The sequence below is a fragment of the Coregonus lavaretus genome, assembly GCF_964263955.1.
Source record: "Coregonus lavaretus genome assembly, chromosome: 21".
In the NCBI taxonomy this organism is placed as follows: Eukaryota; Metazoa; Chordata; class Actinopteri; order Salmoniformes; family Salmonidae; genus Coregonus; species Coregonus lavaretus.
Genome location: NC_140008.1, coordinates 18,799,931 through 18,819,038, shown reverse-complemented (window position 1 = coordinate 18,819,038; position 19,108 = coordinate 18,799,931). Strand labels below are relative to the sequence as shown.

At 45.9% G+C, this 19,108-nt stretch overlaps 1 protein-coding gene across 3 annotated transcripts in view; it reads left to right on the top strand.

The window, feature by feature from the left end:
• LOC311148803 (ral guanine nucleotide dissociation stimulator-like 1) overlaps positions 1-13,582 on the top strand; it is a 35,536-nt gene extending 21,954 nt beyond the window's left edge. For all 3 annotated transcript variants that reach the window (XM_084185781.1, XM_084185782.1, XM_084185783.1), the window contains exons 11-17: positions 109-141; positions 259-380; positions 7,278-7,367; positions 7,591-7,762; positions 8,023-8,268; positions 8,384-8,498; positions 8,595-13,582. In XM_084185781.1, the coding sequence (XP_084041907.1) occupies positions 109-141; positions 259-380; positions 7,278-7,367; positions 7,591-7,762; positions 8,023-8,268; positions 8,384-8,498; positions 8,595-8,782 (966 nt within the window). In that variant the 3' untranslated portion in view covers positions 8,783-13,582. The remainder of the gene's footprint in view (positions 1-108; positions 142-258; positions 381-7,277; positions 7,368-7,590; positions 7,763-8,022; positions 8,269-8,383; positions 8,499-8,594) is intronic.
• Positions 13,583-19,108: the final 5,526 nt, after the last annotated feature.

The window sequence follows — 19,108 nt, the reverse complement described above, 5'->3', positions numbered from 1 at the left end:
GCAACGGGTGTGGCTGAAATAGCCGATTCCACTAAGCCGATTCCACTTTTGGCCATGTAGTGTATCAGCTTTCAGTCTTTTACACTGTTGTCTTTGTGTCGTCTGCAGGGGGGGCTAATCAACTTTGAGAAGAGGCGAAGGGTGAGTGTCATATTTAACCTGTTCTAACCCACTAATTAGGTCAAGGGGTCATTGTTAGTAGTCAGCTCGATTGACATGACTGTTACCTTGATCTCTCTCTCTGATTCTCTTATGCAGGAGTTTGAGGTGATGGCTCAGATCAAGCTGCTGCAGTCTGCGTGTAACAGCTACTGTCTTAGTGCTGATGCTACCTTCCTGCGCTGGTTCAAGAACCAGCCCCAACACAGCGATGAGGAGAGGTACAAACAACATCATCAATCATTCACGCAGTGCCTTCAAAAAGTATTAATACCCCTTGACATTTTCAACTTTTTGTTGTGTTACTGCTTGAATTTAAAATGGATTACATTTAGATTTTTTTGTCACTGGCCTACACACAATACCCCATAATGTCAACGTAGAATAATGTTTTTAGACATTTTTACAAATGAATTAAAAATGAAAACCTGAAGTGTCTTGAGTCAATAAGTATTCAACTCCATTGTTATGGCAAGCCTAAATAAGTTCAGGAGTAAAGATTTGCTTAACAAGTCACATAATAAGTTGCATGGACTCACTCTGTGTGCAATAATAGTGTTTAACATGATTTTTGAATGACTACCTCATCTCTATACCCCCAAAAATACAATTATCTGTAAGGTCCCTCAGTCAAACAGTGAATTTCAAACACAGATACAACCTCAAAGACCAAGGAGGTTTTCCAATAACAATAACCTAAAACACAAGGCCAACTCTACACTGGAGTTGCTTACCAAGAAGACAGTGAATGTTCCTGAGAGGGCGAGTTACAGTTTTGACTTAAATCTACTTGAAAATCTTTGCCAATGGTTGTCTAGCAATGATCAACAACAAATTTGACAGAGCTTGAAGAATTTTGAAAATAATAACAGGCAAATATTGTACAATCCAGGTGTGGAAAGCTCTTAGAGATTTACCCAGAAAGACTCACAGCTGTAATCGCAGCTAAAGGTGCTTTAGCAAAACACAACGTGCCATTGGAACACAGGACTGATGGTTGCTGATAATGGGCCTCTGTACGCCTATGTAGATATTCCATTAAAAATCAGCCGTTTCCAGCTACAATAGCCATTTACAACATTAACAATGTCTACACTGTATTTCTGATCAATTTGATGTTATTTTAATGGACAACAAAAAATGATTTTCTTTCAAAAACAAGGACATTTCTAAGTGACCCCAAACTTTTGAACGGTAGTGTGTGTGTGTATGTGTGTATATATATATATATATTATGTGTGTATGTGTGTATATATATATATATATATATATATATATATATATATATTACAGTTGAAGTCGGAAGTTACATACACCTTAGCCAAATACATTTAAGCTCAGTTTTTCACAATTCCTGACATTTAATCCTGGTAGAAATTCCTTGTTTTAGGTCAGTTAGGATCACCACTTTATTTTAAGAATGTGAAATGTCAGAATAATAGTAGAGGGAATTATTTCTTTCAGCTTTTATTTCTTTCATCACATTCCCAGTGGGTCAGAAGTTTGCATACACTCAATTCGTATTTGGTAGCGTTGCCTTTAAATTGTTTAACTTGGGTCAAACGTTTCGGGTAGCCTTCCTCAAGCTTCCCACAATAAGTTGGGTGAATTTTGGCACATTCCTCCTGACAGAGCTGGTGTAACGGAGTCAGGTTTGTAGGCCTCCTTGCTCGCACACGCTTTTTCAGTTCTGCCCACAAATGTTCTATAGGATTGAGGTCAGGGCTTTGTGATGGCCACTCCAATACCTTGACTTTGTTGTCCTTAAGCCATTTTGCCACAACTTTGGAAGTATGCTTGGGGTCATTGTCCATTTGGAAGACCAATTTGCGACCAAGGTTTAACTTCCTGACTGATGTCTTGAGATGTTGCTTCAATATATCCACATAATTTTCCTTCCTCATGAAGCCATCTATTTTGTGAAGTGCACCAGTCCCTCCTGCAGCAAAGCACCCCCACAGCATGATGCTGCCACCCCCGTGCTTCACGGTTGGGATGGTGTTCTTTGGCTTGCAAGCTTCCCCTTTTTCCTCCAAACATAATGATGGTCATTATGGCCAAACAGTTCTATTTTTGTTTCATCAGACCAGAGGACATTTCTCCAAAAAGTACGATCTTTGTCCCCATGTGCAGTTGCAAGCCGTAGTCTGGCTTTTTTATGGCAGTTTTGGAGCAGTGGCTTCTTCCTTGCTGAGCGGCCTTTCAGGTTATGTCGATATAGGACTCGTTTTACTGTGGATATAAATACTTTTGTACCTGTTTCCTCCAGCATCTTCACAAGGTCCTTTGCTGTTGTTCTGGGATTGATTTGCACTTTTCGCACCAAAATACGTTCATCTCTAGGAGACAGAACGCGTCTCCTTCCTGAGCGGTATGATGGCTGCGTGGTCCCATGGTGTTTATACTTGGGTACTATTGTTTGTACAGATGAATGTGGTACCTTCAGGCGTTTGGAAATTGCTCCCAAGGATGAACCAGATTTGTGGAGGTCTGCACATTTTTTTCTGAGGTCTTGGCTGATTTCTTTTGATTTTCCCATGATGTCAAGCAAAGAGGGACTGAGTTTGAAGGTAGGCCTTGAAATACATCCACAGGTACACCTCCAATTGACTCAAATTATGTCAATTAGCCTATCAGAAGCTTCTAAAGCCATGACATCATTTTCTGGAATTTTCCAAGCTGTTTAAAGGCAAAGTCAACTTAGTGTATGTAAACTTCTGACCCACTGGAATTGGGATACAGTGAATTATAAGTGAAATTATCTGTCTGTAAACAATTGTTGGAAAAATTACTTGTGTCATGCACAAAGTAGATGTCCTAACCGACTTGCCAAAACTATAGTTTGTTAACAAGACATTTGTGGAGTGGTTGAAAAACGAGTTTTAATGACTCCAACCTAAGTGTATGTAAACTTCCGACTTCAACTGTATAAACTCAGCAAAAAAAGAAATGTCCTCTCACTGTCAACTGCGTTTATTTTCAGCAAACTTAACATGTGTAAATATTTGTATGAACATCAGATTCAACAACTGAGACATAAACTGAACAAGTTCCACAGACATGTGACTAACAGAAATTGAATAATGTGTCCCTGAACAAAGGGGGGGGGGGGGTCAAAATCAAAAGTAACAGTCAGTATCTGGTGTGGCCACCAGCTGCGTTAAGTACTGCAGTGCATCTCCTCCTCATGGATTGCACCAGATTTGCCAGTTCTTGCTGTGAGATGCTACCCCACCCTTCCACCAAGGCACCTGCAAGTTCCTGGACATTTCTGGGGGGAATGGCCCTAGCCCTCACCCTCCGATCCAACAGGTCCCAGACGTGCTCAATGGGATTGAGATCTGGGCTCTTCGCTAGCCATGGCAGAACACTGACATTCCTGTCTTGCAGGAAATCACGCACAGAACGAGCAGTATGACTGGTGGCATTGTCATGCTGGAGGGTCATGTCAGGATGAGCCTGCAGGAAGGGTACCACATGAGGGAGGAGGATGTCTTGACAACAAGCTCAGTCCGATGATGCTGTGACACACCGCCCCAGACCATGACGGACCCTCCACCTCCAAATCGTTCCCGCTCCAGAGTACAGGCCTTGGTGTAATGCTCATTCCTTCGACGATAAACGCAAATCCGACCATCACCCCTGGTGAGACAAAACCGCGACTCGTCAGTGAAGAGCACTTTTTGCTAGTCCTGTCTGGTCCAGCGACGGTGGGTTTATGCCCATAGGCGACATTGTTGCCGGTGATGTCTGGTGAGGACCTGCCTTACAACAGGCCTACAAGCCCTCAGTCCAGCCTCTCTCAGCATATTGCGGACAGTCTGAGCACTGATGGAGGGATTGTGCGTTCCTGGTGTAACTCGGGCAGTTGTTGTTGCCATCCTGTACCTGTCCCCCAGGTGTGATGTTCAGATGTATCGATCCTGTGCAGGTGTTGTTACACTTGGTCTGCCACTGCGAGGACGATCAGCTGTCCGTCCTGTCTCCCTGTAGCGCTGTCTTAGGCGTCTCACAGTACGGACAATGCAATTTATTGCCCTGGCCACATCTGCAGTCCTCATGCCTCCTTGCAGCATGCCTAAGGCACGTTCACGCAGATGAGCAGGGACCCTAGGCATCTTTCTTTTTGTGTTTTTCAGAGTCAGTAGAAAGGACTCTTTAGTGTCCTAAATTTTCATAACTGTGACCTTAATTGCCTACCGTTCGTAAGCTGTTAGTGTCTTAACGACCGTTCCACAGGTGCATGTTCATTAATTGTTTATGGTTCATTGAACAAGCATGGGAAACAGTGTTTAAACCCTTTACAATGAAGATCTGTTAAGTTATTTGGATTTTTACAAATTATCTTTGAAAGACAGGGTCCTGAAAAAGGGACGTTTCTTTTTTTGCTGAGTGTGTGTGTGTATATATATATATATATATATATATATATATATATATATACACACACACACACACACACACACACACACACACACACACACACACAGTGGGGAAAAAAGTATTTAGTCAGCCACCAATTGTGCAAGTTCTCCCACTTAAAAATATGAGAGAGGCCTGTAATTTTCATCATAGGTACACGTCAACTATGACAGACAAATTGAGATTTTTTTTCTCCAGAAAATCACATTGTAGGATTTTTAATTAATTTATTTGCAAATTATGGTGGAAAATAAGTATTTGGTCACCTACAAACAAGCAAGATTTCTGGCTCTCACAGACCTGTAACGTCTTCTTTAAGAGGCTCCTCTGTCCTCCACTCGTTACCTGTATTAATGGCACCTGTTTGAACTTGTTATCAGTATAAAAGACACCATCAGTAACACACTACGCCATCAGGGACTCAAATCCTGCAGTGCCAGACGTGTCCACCTGCTTAAGCCAGTACATGTCCAGGCCCGTCTGAAGTTTGCTAGAGTGCATTTGGATGATCCAGAAGAGGATTAGGAGAATGTCATATGGTCAGATGAAACCAAAATAGAACTTTTTGGTAAAAACTCAACTCGTCGTGTTTGGAGGACAAAGAATGCTGAGTTGCATCCAAAGAACACCATACCTACTGTGAAGCATGGGGGTGGAAACATCATGCTTTGGGGCTGTTTTTCTGCAAAGGGACCAGGACGACTGATCCGTGTAAAGGAAAGAATGAATGGGGCCATGTATCGTGCGATTTTGAGTGAAAACCTCCTTCCATCAGCAAGGGCATTGAAGATGAAACGTGTCTGGGTCTTTCAGCATGACAATGATCCCAAACACACCGCCCGGGCAACGAAGGAGTGGCTTCGTAAGAAGCATTTCAAGGTCCTGGAGTGGCCTAGCCAGTCTCCAGATCTCAACCCCATAGAAAATCTTTGGAGGGAGTTGAAAGTCCGTGTTGCCCAGCGACAGCCCCAAAACATCACTGCTCTAGAGGAGATCTGCATGGAGGAATTGGCCAAAATACCAGCAACAGTGTGTGAAAACCTTGTGAAGACTTACAGAAAACGTTTGACCTGTGTCATTGCCAACAAAGGGCATATACCAAAGTATTGAGAAACTTTTGTTATTGACCAAATACTTATTTTCCACCATAATTTGCAAATAAATTCATTAAAAATCCTACAATGTGATTTTCTGGAGATAAAAACATTCTCATTTTGTCTGTCATAGTTGACGTGTACCTATGATGAAAATTACAGACCTCTCTCATCTTTTTAAGTGGGAGAACTTGCACAATTGGTGGCTGACTAAATACTTTTTTCCCCCACTGTATATATATATATATATAGTACCAGTCAAGTTTGGACACACCTACTCATTTCAGGGGTTTTCGTTATTTTTACTATTTTCTACATTGTAGAATAATAGTGAAGACATCAAAACTATGAAATATCACATATGGAATCATGTAGGAACCAAAACAGTGTTAAACAAATCAAAATATATTTTAGATTTTAGATTCTTCAAAGTAGCCACCCTTTGCCTTGATGACAGCTTTGCACACTCTTGGCATTCTCTCAACCAGCTTCACCTGGAATGCTTTTCCAACAGTCTTGAAGGAGTTTCCACATATGCTGAGCACTTGTTGGCTGCTTTTTCTTCACTCTGCGGTCCGACTCATCCCAAACCATCTCAATTGGGTTGAGGTCGGGTGATTGTGGAGGCCAGGTCATCTGATGCAGCACTCCATCACTCTCCTTCTTGGTCAAATAGCCCTTACACAGCCTGTAGGTGTGTTTTGGGTCATTTTCCTGTTAAAAAACGAATGATAGTCCCACTAAGTGCAAACCAGATGGGATGGCATATCGCTGCATAATGCGGTGGTAACCATGCTGGTTAAGTGTGCCTTGAATTCGAAATAAATCACAGACAGTGTCACCAGCAAAGCACCCCCACACCATCACACCACCTCCTCCATGCTTCACGGTGGGAACCACACATGCGGAGATCATCCGTTCACCTTCTCTGCGTCTCACAAAGACACGACGGTTGGAATATATGAAAATATAAAAAAACGACGGTTGGAACCAAACATCTCCAATTTGGACTCATCAAACCAAAGGACAGATTTCCACCGGTCTAATGTCCATTGCTCATGTTTCTTGGCCCAAGCAAGTCTCTTCTTCTTATTGGTGTCCTTTAGTAGTGGTTTCTTTGCAGCAATTTGACCATGTAGCTCAGTTGAAGGCCTGATTTCACGCAGTCTCCTCTGAACAGTTGATGTTGAGATGTGTCTGTTACTTGAACTCTGTGAAGCATTTATTTGGGCTGCAATCTGAGGTGCAGTTAACTCTAATGAACTTATCCTCTGCATTAGAGGTAACTCTGGGTCTTCCTTTCCTGTGGCGGTCCTCATGAGAGCCAGTTTCATCATATCGCTTGATGGTTTTTGCAACTACACTTGAAGAGATTTTCAAAGTTCTTGAAATTTTCTGGATTAACTGACCTTCATGTCTTAAAGGAATGATGGACTGTCGTTTCTCTTATTTATATATATATATATATGTATCACTACATCAGCTCTCTCGCCCTCTCTCTATGCTTTGCTCTCTTTCATTCTGATTGTTTTACTCATTATACTGAGGCTGAATAGGCTGGTAGCGGTGATGTCATAATTATTATCTGTTTATCTCCTGCAGCCATGCTATGTCTTGTGACATTGAAGGAGTGGGAGACAGCAGTCCAACCTTACCCAAACCTCGCAAGAGCATGGTTAAGAGACTCAGCCTGTAAGTACACCCTGGAGGAATTTAAAAATGAAGTATACTGTACTTGACATTTAGATTGAAAAGAAATCTACCCTGAAATACAGCCATTGTATTGGTGTATAATTCCTCTGACTATCAGATTTGGAACATTAGCCTTTGACATAATATTTGTTATGTTTTAACAGTAACTCGTTATATCAGTGTTGATGTTAGATCTACCTGGCCATTTTCGCTCTGTCACCAGACTGTTCCAGGGAGTGGACTCCTCAGTGAGGGAAACACCTCGGTCGCCCCCTACTGGCAGCTCAGGGGAGAGCATGGACTCAGTCAGTGTGTCGTCCAGTGACTCCAGCCCTTCAGACAGCGAGGGCCTGGGCATGACACCTATACACACTTCAGATGCACAGCAAAACAAGGTAAAGCACTAACACCCACTCCCCTATTGTTGTATTACGTTAAGTATGTTTTACTAGCTAAGTTGGTGAGGAATTTACACAAACCCATGTTGGGTTAAAAAAAAAAAACGCTCCTTGTGTTTTTCATTTACTTTGTTCTGTATTGTCACATTTTGTTTTCCTATCATGTGTGTAAATAATTATAGGTATAAACTAGTTGTTGTAATTATGTCAGCATTGAGTCTGTATGTGTGCTAACTACTGTATCTGTTTGTGTCCAGTTGTCCGAGTCTTCCTCCTGCACTTCTCTCCACTCCATGGACACTACCTTGTCCTCAGCCAGTGTTCCTGTGATCCCAGCCTCGCCCTCCCTCCCTAGCCCACCCTGCATGCACTGTCGCTTGGACTCCCTGATGCCCATGTCCACCTCGCCCTTCCCCCCTGCCTACAACACCCAGGCCCAGGACGCCTGCATCATCAGAGTCAGCCTGGAGCAGGGCAACGGCAACCTCTACAAGAGCATCATGGTACGTCTCAGCAGGAGATTAGTACTTTGATTCAGATGGCCAAGACATTTTGAATAAATGTATAGAAGCCTGAAAAGTGGTTATTGATTGGTACATGGTGTTGTTCCCTCCCCAGTTGACGAGTCAGGATAAGACTCCAGCAGTGATCTCTAGAGCTGTGGCCAAACACAACCTGGAGAGTGAGCCTGGGGAGGGATACGAGCTGGTGCAGGTCATCTCTGACGAAAGAGGTATAAAATTCTCCCTGTCACTCAAATATATTTTATACTCTAATTTGTAATGAATGACTTGTGATAATATTGTGGAAAAAATCCTTCCTTTTCCAGAACTGGTGATTCCTGACACCGCCAATGTGTTTTACGCCATGAACACCTCAGCCAACTTTGACTTCCTGCTGCGTGTGCGAGGCACTGCGGGGCGACCGGTCCAGCTGAGGAGTCGATGCGCCTCCACATTCCCCCGTGCCCAGCAGCGCTCCAGCCTGTCGCTGCGCCTCAGCAAGGTCACCCTGTGACCCCCGGGACAGGGGCACGAGGCCTGGAGGGACCCATTTTATTTTTTACATTTTTTATCCAGAGCGACTTAGAGTAGTGAGTGCATACATTTTCGGACCCCAGACTGGAGGGGCTGGGAGTGGCGGTGGGAGACTGAAAAGGACCAGACATGGGGAATGAATGGAAGTCAATTAGTTTACACTCTGAATTCCCTATTCCCACATCTCCTTTCCCTAATCAGACCCCCACCTCTTAGTGCAACCTCGCCCAGCATCCCTTCCAGTAGCAGCCTGTGGCCTTCCTGTTCCTGGCACGTCCCCCAAACCCCTATGGACTATTATGGATGTGTAGTGGGACAGTGGTGCCATATAGAATATATGTGGCAGAGCGAGACCGTCTTACCCCCCCCCCTCCACATGAAGAGGTTTTGCACAGGCAGGAAGAGTGACTCCTGCCCTCCATCAGTATTCATCTTTTTTATCGACTTTCCTGTGGAGCCTGTATGTATGTTTCCTATTCAAAGGGAGATGGGAGCCTGGAAGGAGAGCGAGACTATGTCCAGTCCAGTTGCCTTTATTAACGGTGATGAATGATGGACTTCTGTGTCATTGTTAATCTGTGTGATTGATTGACAGGAGCTGTGTGATGTCATTGTCTTTCTTCTTTGTTTCTGTGATTTCATAGTGTGCACTGTGTGTACCACACGGGACTGCACCTCTCATATTGTGAACTGTGTGATGAATGCCAGTATAGAGGCATTCTGATAGGTTACTACTTGGTTTTAACAAGTTATTTCCTTTTGATATTGTTTAGCTGTCCCCTCTCACCTTTAGGGTGTAGTGACACATAGGATGGGTCTCTATGTGAGGACCGGATTGCGCTGCCTGCCACGACGATTAGCAGTCCTAATAGAGATGCACTTGTTAGTGGTTAGGTGACGTCAGGAGGTGGAAAGCAGGTGGAATGAGTGACATTTACATTTTAGTCATTTAGCAGACGCTCTTATCCAGAGCAATTTACAGTTAGTGCATTCATCTTAAGATAGCTAGGTGGGACAACCACATATTTCAGTCATAGTAAATACATTTTTCCTGAATAAAGTAGCTATCAGCAAAGGCAGTGCTAGTAGGGGGGGAAAGTGTGAGTGTTAGTTCACGAAAAGCAATATATATTTTTTTTTTTAAATGGGGGGGGGGTGCGGTGGGATTATTTAAGATACTCTTTGAAGAGGTAGGGTTTCAGATGTTTTTGGAAGAGGGGCAGGGACTCTGCTGTCCTAGCTTCAGGAGGAAGCTGGTTCAACCATTGTGGTGCCAGGACAGAGAAGAGCTTTGACTGGAATGAGATCACCCATAGGGGTGGGAGGGCCAAGAGACAAGAGGTGGCAGAATGGAGTACTTGGATTCGGGTGTAGGGTTTGAGCAGAGCCTGAAGGTAGGGAGGGGCAGTTCCTCTTGCTGCTCCGTAGGCAAGCACCATGGTCTTGTAGTGGATGCGAGCTTCGACTGGCAGCCAGTGGAGCGTGTGGAGGAGCCGGGTGACATGGGAGAACTTGTGAAGGTTGAACACCAGGCAGGCTGCGGCATTCTGGATAAATTGCAGGGGTTTGATGGCACAAGCGGGGAGCCCATCCAACAGCGAGTTGCAGTAGTCCAGATGGGAGATGACAAGTGCCTGGATTAGGACCTGCACCACTTCTTGTATGAGGTAGGGTCGTACTCTACGGATGTTGTAGAGCATGAACCTTCATAAGCGAGTCACTGCTTTGATGTTTGTAGAGAATGACAGGGTGTTGTCCAAGGTCACACCAAGGTTCTTTGCACTCTGGGAGGGGGACACCGTGGATTTGTCAACCATGATGGAAAGGTCTTGGAGCAGGCAGGCCTTCCCGGGGAGGAAGAGCAGCTCCGTCTTTCCGAGCTTGAGGTGGTGGTCTGACATCCAAGCTGAGATATCTGCACGCACATGGGTGTCAGAAGGGGGAAAGAGAAAAATTGTTGAGTGTCATCCACATAGCAATGATAGGAGAGACCATGTGAGGATATGACGGAGCCGAGTGACTTGGTGTATAGAGAGGAGAGGGCCTAAAACTGAGCCCTGGGGGACACTAGTAGTGAGAGTAAGTGGTGCAGACACAGATCCTCTCCACGTCACCTGGTAGGAGTGGCCTGCCAGGTAGGATGCAATCCAAGAGCGTGCAGAGCCTGAGATGCCCAGCCTTGAGACGGTAGAGAGGAATGATCTGATGGTTCACAGTGTCTAAGGCAGCGGATAGATCTAGGAGGATGAGAACGGAGGAGAGGGTCAGCTTTGGCAGGGCGGAGAGCCTCCATGACACAGAGGAGAGCATTCTTGGTTGAGTGACCAGTCTTGAAGCCTGACTGGTTGGTTCAAGAAGATCGTTCTGAGAGAGAGAGCGAGAGAGTTGGTCAGACAGCACGCTCAATTGTTTTAGAAATAAAAGAAAGGGATACCGGTATTTTCTTTTGTGTGTGTTGGTTTCTAGAGGAGGGGAGCGACTCTGCCCATTTTGAAGTCAGAGGGGATACAGCCAGTGGTCAGGGATGAGTTAATGATGGAATTGAGGAATGGGAGAAGGTCTCTAGAGATTGTCTGGAGAAAGGAGGAGGGGATGGGGTCGAGCAGTTCTGTGTGAGTGGGACCAGTGGACTCAATAGACTGAGTGAATGAGGAGCGGATGTGGGTAGGGGCTGAGTGGGTAGGGTTGGAGGAGAGGGAGACAGAAAAGGAAACACCGTAGTGAGCCGAGACCTGGAGGGGGGTTGCTGTGAGATTAGTAGGAGAACAGCCATCTACGAACAGTCATCTGCGCCTCTCCTTTTCACCGCTGAACAAAATTAAGTATAGTTTTGTTTCTCTTCTATTTGTTTTTTTAAAGGGGAAAAGTTGAAGAGGGTGACGGAACACAATGTTTTTAAATGATATGTGAATTCAGATGCCAGTGCCAGATTTGCTGTGATGCATTTGGAATCGTGACAAGAGGGACAGACTCTCCCACTCTTAATGCTCAGTGTTTGCACATTACATTCATGAGTACTGGGGCTTATTCAGGACGGTGCAGCGTTAAGGTCTATCCATAGATCACTCCGTCATTTACCATGTGTGTGTGTGCTCTTGTGTGGAGTCAGATTCTTTGGAGCAACGCGCACCTTTTGGTAACATGATGCCCTCGCAGGTCCATGTGTTCCTCGACCCGCGAATACCAACATTCACAAGTGTGTGATAGCAGATATTTTCTTGTCGTCTTCCCATTTGTAGTAAAGCAAATAAGAACCACGTTGAAAACATCATCACTGTTAGTTAATAAGAAAAAATAAAAATGGCATAGTTGAAAAATAGCTACATGTAATGAAAGTTTCGTTTTTTATTTATATTACCTCATTTTGTGCCTGCTAGTTGGCTGTCTAAAAACAACAATCAAGCTAGCCTTTTAGCTTCCCACACCATGTGAAATAATCAGATTTATAATGAAATAAATAGTTTTTTTTTTTTTTTTTTGCTTTCGGCCGGTCGACGTGGCTGAATGCGGTCCGGGCCCTGGGCAAGAACATTTTACAGTCTCCTTATTGGCGGCGGAGAGAATGTTGCTATTTTAAAGTAAATGTCTTGCAATTCTAGTTACACATTATTCCATGGAGCTTAGAGAAAAATGTGCAATTTATAAACAGCGTTTATACTTTCATCACTTTTGTTTTCACGGATTTATAGCAGCACTGGTGCTTATTTTTTTAGAGCAATTTAAATTGATTGATTTCTCTTTGTGCCAAAAGATAAACAAAATCCATATTTCTGGTTCCATTTCAACCAGTGTGGCGCAAGGAATAATACGTTCCGTTTCAAACTTTGAGCGGTGAAAAGCTGCATAGCAAGCGACAAAGTGTGCCGAGCCTCTTACAGGATGTTCAGATGGAAATGTTCGTTTGCAGAACAGACTGTCGTTCAGAATAGGCATGTCTGTTCATACATTACTTTTTTTATCTACAACATTCTGAACAGCCAGCCCCCTGTGCACCGAGCCTCACCCAAACACTCACCCCCAATAGTTTGAGTTACAGATTATATGAATTACATTTAGATGATATGATTACATTTGCACACTTTTATTTTTTCTTTATTTAACTAGGCAAGTCAGTTAAGAACACATTCTTATTTACAATGACGGCCTACACCGGCCAAACCCGACGCTGGGTCAATTGTGCGCCGCCCTATGGGACTCCCAATCACAGCCGGTTGTGGTACAGCCTGGAATCGAACCAGGGGGTCTGTAATGACGCCTCAAGCACTGAGATGCAGTACCTTAGACCGCTGCGCCACTCGGGAGCCCACTAGCCCACACTATGACACTAATTCAGTTCCTCCTGTACCTAGGCCTCTACACACCGACACACAACCCCCCCCCCCCACCCCCCACCCCCCTTAACGGAATCCCACAGATACCGGCTCCCACACACTCCTAACCAGCATTAACACCTCCACCCCACCTGTCTAACCCACACACTGAAACCGGTCCCTACTGTGCCATATACACTCCTACATTTTAATACCTATTCTCTCCATCACGCTGTGGTTTTTACTATAACACTCATTCTCTAATACTGACATTCTGGCCATCTCACTGAGCGCAGTGTACTGGTCTGTTATTGGTCATATAGTACTAAATGCTGGGCAACGTGTACTGTGGTCGATTCTCCCTGTCATGATTCTCATGCAGCACTTGTGATTTTTCTCTCATGAACTCAGTTTGTGTACTTATTCACTGCCAAAGAATTCTCTACCTAAATAAATGATCATTACTATGATTGGTGTTGTTTGTTTGATTGACCCTTTAACAACTTATAAGATTTCCGAATTGAACGATACCGCCAATTATTATTCTGTTACAAACAAATAATTAATGGGATATTACCATTTAACAATCTTGGTCATTTCTTTACCAGAAAATAGTGCTACAATGAGATGACAAGTCCTGTAAAGCACCATAGAATTTGTGGGCTTTGTAAGTTGAGTTGAAGACATTTCTACGGACTTCAATGCAGTCATGACCTCTCCTCTCTCGAAGCTACTGCTCAAGTGCAATTTCGTTGGAATTCAGTGTCGAGCACTTTTTTAAGGATTTTACTTCAAATCTTTTACAAAAGCTTTTTGAGCAAATCATTTAACCCTGAGAAAAAATACATTCATACCACAGAGCCGATAAAGGGTATACATGGAAATCTATATAATATACAGTATTTTTGTTCAAGACATCAGCTAATAAGACACCTGTGTGAAGTCCCACAGAGGGACCAGAGAGGAGGGCCAGGCTGCTGGGGGTGCTACTCCAGAGAGGAGGGCCAGGCTGCTGGGGGTGCTACTCCAGAGAGGAGGGCCAGGCTGCCGGGGGTGCTACTCCAGAGAGGAGGGCCAGGCTGCCGGGGGTGCTACTCCAGAGAGGAGGGCCAGGCTGCCGGGGGTGCTACTCCAGAGAGGAGGGCCAGGCTGCCGGGGGTGCTACTCCAGAGAGGAGGGCCAGGCTGCCGGGGGTGCTACTCCAGAGAGGAGGGCCAGGCTGCCGGGGGTGCTACTCCAGAGAGGAGGGCCAGGTTGCTGGGGGTGCTACTCCAGAGAGGAGGGCCAGGCTGCCGGGGGTGCTACTCCAGAGAGGAGGGCCAGGCTGCCGGGGGTGATACTCCAGAGAGGAGGGCCAGGCTGCCGGGGGTGCTACTCCAGAGAGGAGGGCCAGGTTGCTGGGGGTGCTACTCCAGAGAGGAGGGCCAGGCTGCTGGGGGTGCTACTCCTGATGGGAGTGTCTTAATTTGGTCAAGAGCCCCTTGTTCCCCCCTCCCTCCCTCCCGCCCGCCAGGTTCCCCCTCCCTCCCGCCCTCCAGGTTCCCCCCGCCCTCCAGGTTCCCCCCTCCTTCTCGCCCTCCAGGTTCCCCTCACACATCTGGCCCTGACACTGTTTTGTCCCATCACAATGGTTCCTGTCTCCCCTGGCCTCTCCTGGTTTCCCGACAGTCTCCCCCTCATCCTCCCTCCCCTCGCTACACACACCATCACACACCCCTCCGTGTCTTTCAGCTTTGTCCTCCAGGTGATAAAATGTGAACAGGAATAACATTATTACCAAATCACCACAAAATATACTGGTTATGTACAGGTAACTGTCAAAATAATGGAAATATTTGAGTAAATGAAGGATACAAAGTATACTGAACAAAAATGTAAATGCAACATTTAAAGTGTTGGTTTCATGAGCTGAAATATATGATCCCAGAAATTTTCCAGATGCACAAAAAGCTTATTTCTCTGAAATTGTGTACACAAATTTGTTTACATCCCTGTTAGTGAGCGTTTCTCCTTTGCCAAAATAATCCATCCACCTGACAGGTGTGGCATATCATGAAGTTGATTAAACAGCGTGATCATTACACAGGTGCACCTTGTGCTGGGGACAATAAAAGGCCATTAAAATGTGCAGTTTTGTCACAACACAATGCCACAGATGTCTCAAGTTGAGGGAGCGTGCAATATGCATGCTGACTGCAGCAATGTCCACCAGAGCTGTTGCCAGAAAATTGCCAACGTGATTTTAGAGAATTTGGCAGTATGTCCAACCGGCCTCACAACCGCGTGTAACCACGCCAGCCCAAGACCTCCACATCCAGCTTCTTCACCTGCGGGATCGTCTGAGACCAGCCACCCGGACAGCTGATGAAACTGAGGAGTATTTCTGTCTGTAATAAAGCCCTTTTGTGAGGAAAAACTCATTCTGATTGGCTGGGCTTGGCTCCCAAGTGGGTGGGCCTATGCCCACCCATAGCTGCGCCCCTGCCCAGTCATGTGAAATCCATAGATAAGGGACTAATGAATTAGGGCCTTACTGTATATGAACTGTAACTTAGTGAAATTGTTGCGTTTGTATTTTTGTTCAATATATATTGAAAGCAGGTGCTTCCACACAGCTGTGGTTCCTGAGTTAAGCAATTACCATCCAATCATACTTAGGGTCATGTATAAAAATGCTGGGCAGGCCATTATTTTGGCTACCATGGCTATGAGTCCATAGGATGACTGTTGCACACTTCGGACTGAGACGTGGTCAGCAGATAATAAACCTGAATTAACAGGATAAAATGATGAGACGGTGAAACGTTAGCTGTGTTCAGTAGTAGGCATTCTCCAAGATTTCTTGAAATGTTATATTTTCTTCATATTTTTATTGGTCAAAATCAATTATGCATTACAACTATTGTAGTATTAAAACTTCCCATTCCATATTCCAGTATCCCAATAAATAAAAGGTCTCAGGTTCAAAAAACCTATCGCCATACATCTACACATTCACATATTACCTTTCACTAATGGTTAAATCAATAGTGCATATTATCTGAGGCTATTAAATCAGTAGTATTTAGCATCTAGCAACAAAATCTATTTGGCATGTAAAACCATCAAATTGTACCATAAGAGGCTACATTATATTACACACACATTTATATATATATATAACTCACTGTACTAGCAGTGTCAATTTTCAAAAGCTACAAATGACTGGAGGCCTGTGCTAAACAATGCTACAACCATTACCTTCTAAACCATTAACACGTAAACTAACAATAGCTGAAAACCACTAACCTAGAGCTACCTAGCGCTTAGCAAAGCTACATTTGGTTAGCATAAAGCTAGCGAACTGTTAAATGTACTTTTTTTTACAAATATCAACACTTTTAACACATTTTATCGTCACATCGCATATTTACATAAATGTATATTCCCTGAACTAAACTGAGCCTTCGTTCATAGAAAATAAAACAAATAGGAGCTAAAATGTTGTTGAAAAAAAGTACAAAAAGTTCTATATCGTGGAGCTCCGCCCCATAGGGGAGCTCTGCTCCTAGTGGTTTACCCTCTGCCCTAAGGCAGCAACAGCCTGAAACAAAATTATGCACACACCTGCAGCCAATGGGAGCACAGGTGTCCCTATAAGAGGGGATGCCTCCCCTCAATCAGCCTCCCATTATCTTCAGCGACTGGACGACTAGACTGAAGAAGCCAAGAAGAGACGAAGAGAAGACTCAGGAAGAAATCGCCGTCGATGAGCCAGCCATCGATGTCTTCTAATATGAGCACACCAGGAGATTTTCCACCCCCAAAAGCCCTTTTCAGGGCTCAGTGCCGATGTACCTCCATGGCATCTGCGGACCCCCACGACCTCTGTTTCGTGTGTTTGGGGCCGCAGCATGCCAAGGAAGGGACCGGCAATCCCCCTAATTGCGCCTCCTGCGCCCTCCTTCCTATGAAGGTGAGGAAGCAGCGTTGGGCGTTTTTTAGGGAGGATATCCCCCTAGAGGATGTACTGTCTCTTCTCGCCTCTGCTTCAGAGGCGTCGACGGACAGTGCTGACTCAGGGGATGACAAGGAGAAGGACGCAGAGATGGATGTTCCAATGGAACAATCCGACCCTCTGACGCCAACCTTCAAGACCCCCTTCCCTTTGGGGAGTGAGAGGTCTTATGGCTCCTTGTGCGATGACGACACAGGCTCTGTTACGTCAGCAGCCCTGTCCTTCGCAGCGGCCTCTCTGCGTTCGGACTTCCCCGGACTCATTGAGAGAGCCGCGAATCGACTTGAGATAGCGCTGCCCCCTGTTCCCCCCCCTGTGGAGGTCGACATGATGGAAGGCGGTCCTTATTCTCGACCGAGAAAAGCAGCTGAGCCAATGGCTCCTGCTATGCCTTCTCTCAGGAAATATGTCGAGGGCTCGTGGGATACACCCCTAGCGGCGCGTTTGCCGGCCAGAGTGTACACCCCATTCACGAGAGTGGCTGGACATGAGTGGGCTGCCAAGGGAATCCCTAGGCTCGAGAGCGCCATGGCGGCGTATCTAGTGCCGGGTTCGAGTCTCTGGGCGGCCTCCAAGAAAGCCACCTTGCCAGCACAAAAGGACAGACTCACAGCACAGCTGGCTGAGAAGTCCTTTACGCTGGGAGCCCAAGCTGTGTCAGCGGCTAACAACATTGCCCTCCTCGCGGCCTCCCTATCCCGTCTAACAACGGGTAGGTCTGAGTTGACCAGCGAGGAGGTTGAAGAGGCGTCCAGGATTTCTGGCGCTATTCTTCACCTGACACAGGCGTCAGCGATATGCGCAGGCCAGTCCATGGCCACCACGGTGGTCATGGAACGTCACCTCTGGCTGTCAATGACGGCCATGAAGGAGACGGACAGAGCCTCGCTGCTGAACGCTCCCGTCTCTAGCGAGGGCCTCTTTGGGGTCGCCGTTAAAGAGGCAACGGAGCGTTTCGGCAAGCTAGACGAGGAGAGGAAGCACCTGGCTAAACACCTGCCGTTGGCAGGCAAGTCTAGTCGGGCTTCAACTAACCCGTCAACCTCTAACGCCCCCAGTAAAACTACAGGGAGGCGACGGGCCAGGCGACAGGCGCCGACCACCGACAGCAGGCGAGCGGGCTCGGCCCCCCCAGCGACGACAGTGGTGGCGACGATTCCGCCGGCGAGAGAGGTCGTCACGAAACCGTCCTGGCAGCACCAGAAGGTCAGCCAGAAACGACGGCGTCAATGACGGGACGAGGGGGAGAGGACGGATGGCGGCTCGGCGCTGGACGCGACAGAGCCCACTGTTCCCCCCCACCCTATTGTTCAGGGCATGGAGGGAAATGTTTATTGTTATGTGAATAAAGAGTTGGCTCCCACTGACATTGTCACAAAAGAGCCCTTTTTCCATGACACATTGCAGAGTACTTCACGTCCTATGAATTTCTCCCACCATCCTGAGTGTAGCTCAACCCACCGAGGGTGCGTAGTTGAACACACACAGGAGAGGAAGGAGAAAAGAGTAGCAAGGCGTAGCCTTAGCTCACCTAATACATATATTTTACTACAGACTCCTAGGAGCTCTGTAGTAAAGGTCTCACATAGCAGGCAGCTGTCTCAGTCTAAGTATGACATGAAGACGCAGCCGCTAGCTGGGAATGACGCCTTGCTTCAGGCTAACGCCTCAGCCAGCGCAGTTCAGACCCGTTCGACGTTCACGGAGGGCCGAAATACTAGAGTTACAGGTGTAACCAATGTATGGGCGCCCCCGGTTAATTCAGAACGTAACAATACCCACTGCTCTGAGTACAGCTCACCACACCTAGAGTGTGCAGTTGAGCAACCTCATGAGACCAGTGAAAAATAGGTATTGTGGCGCCACCTTGTGGTACCAGTTAGAGACCACACTTTCCAGACTCTGTTGAGTACTGCAGTGGACGGATCTCATGGCAAGCAGCAGTCTCAGTCAGACAATGACATGATGATGCAATTGCTATCCGGGGAGGGCGCTCTGT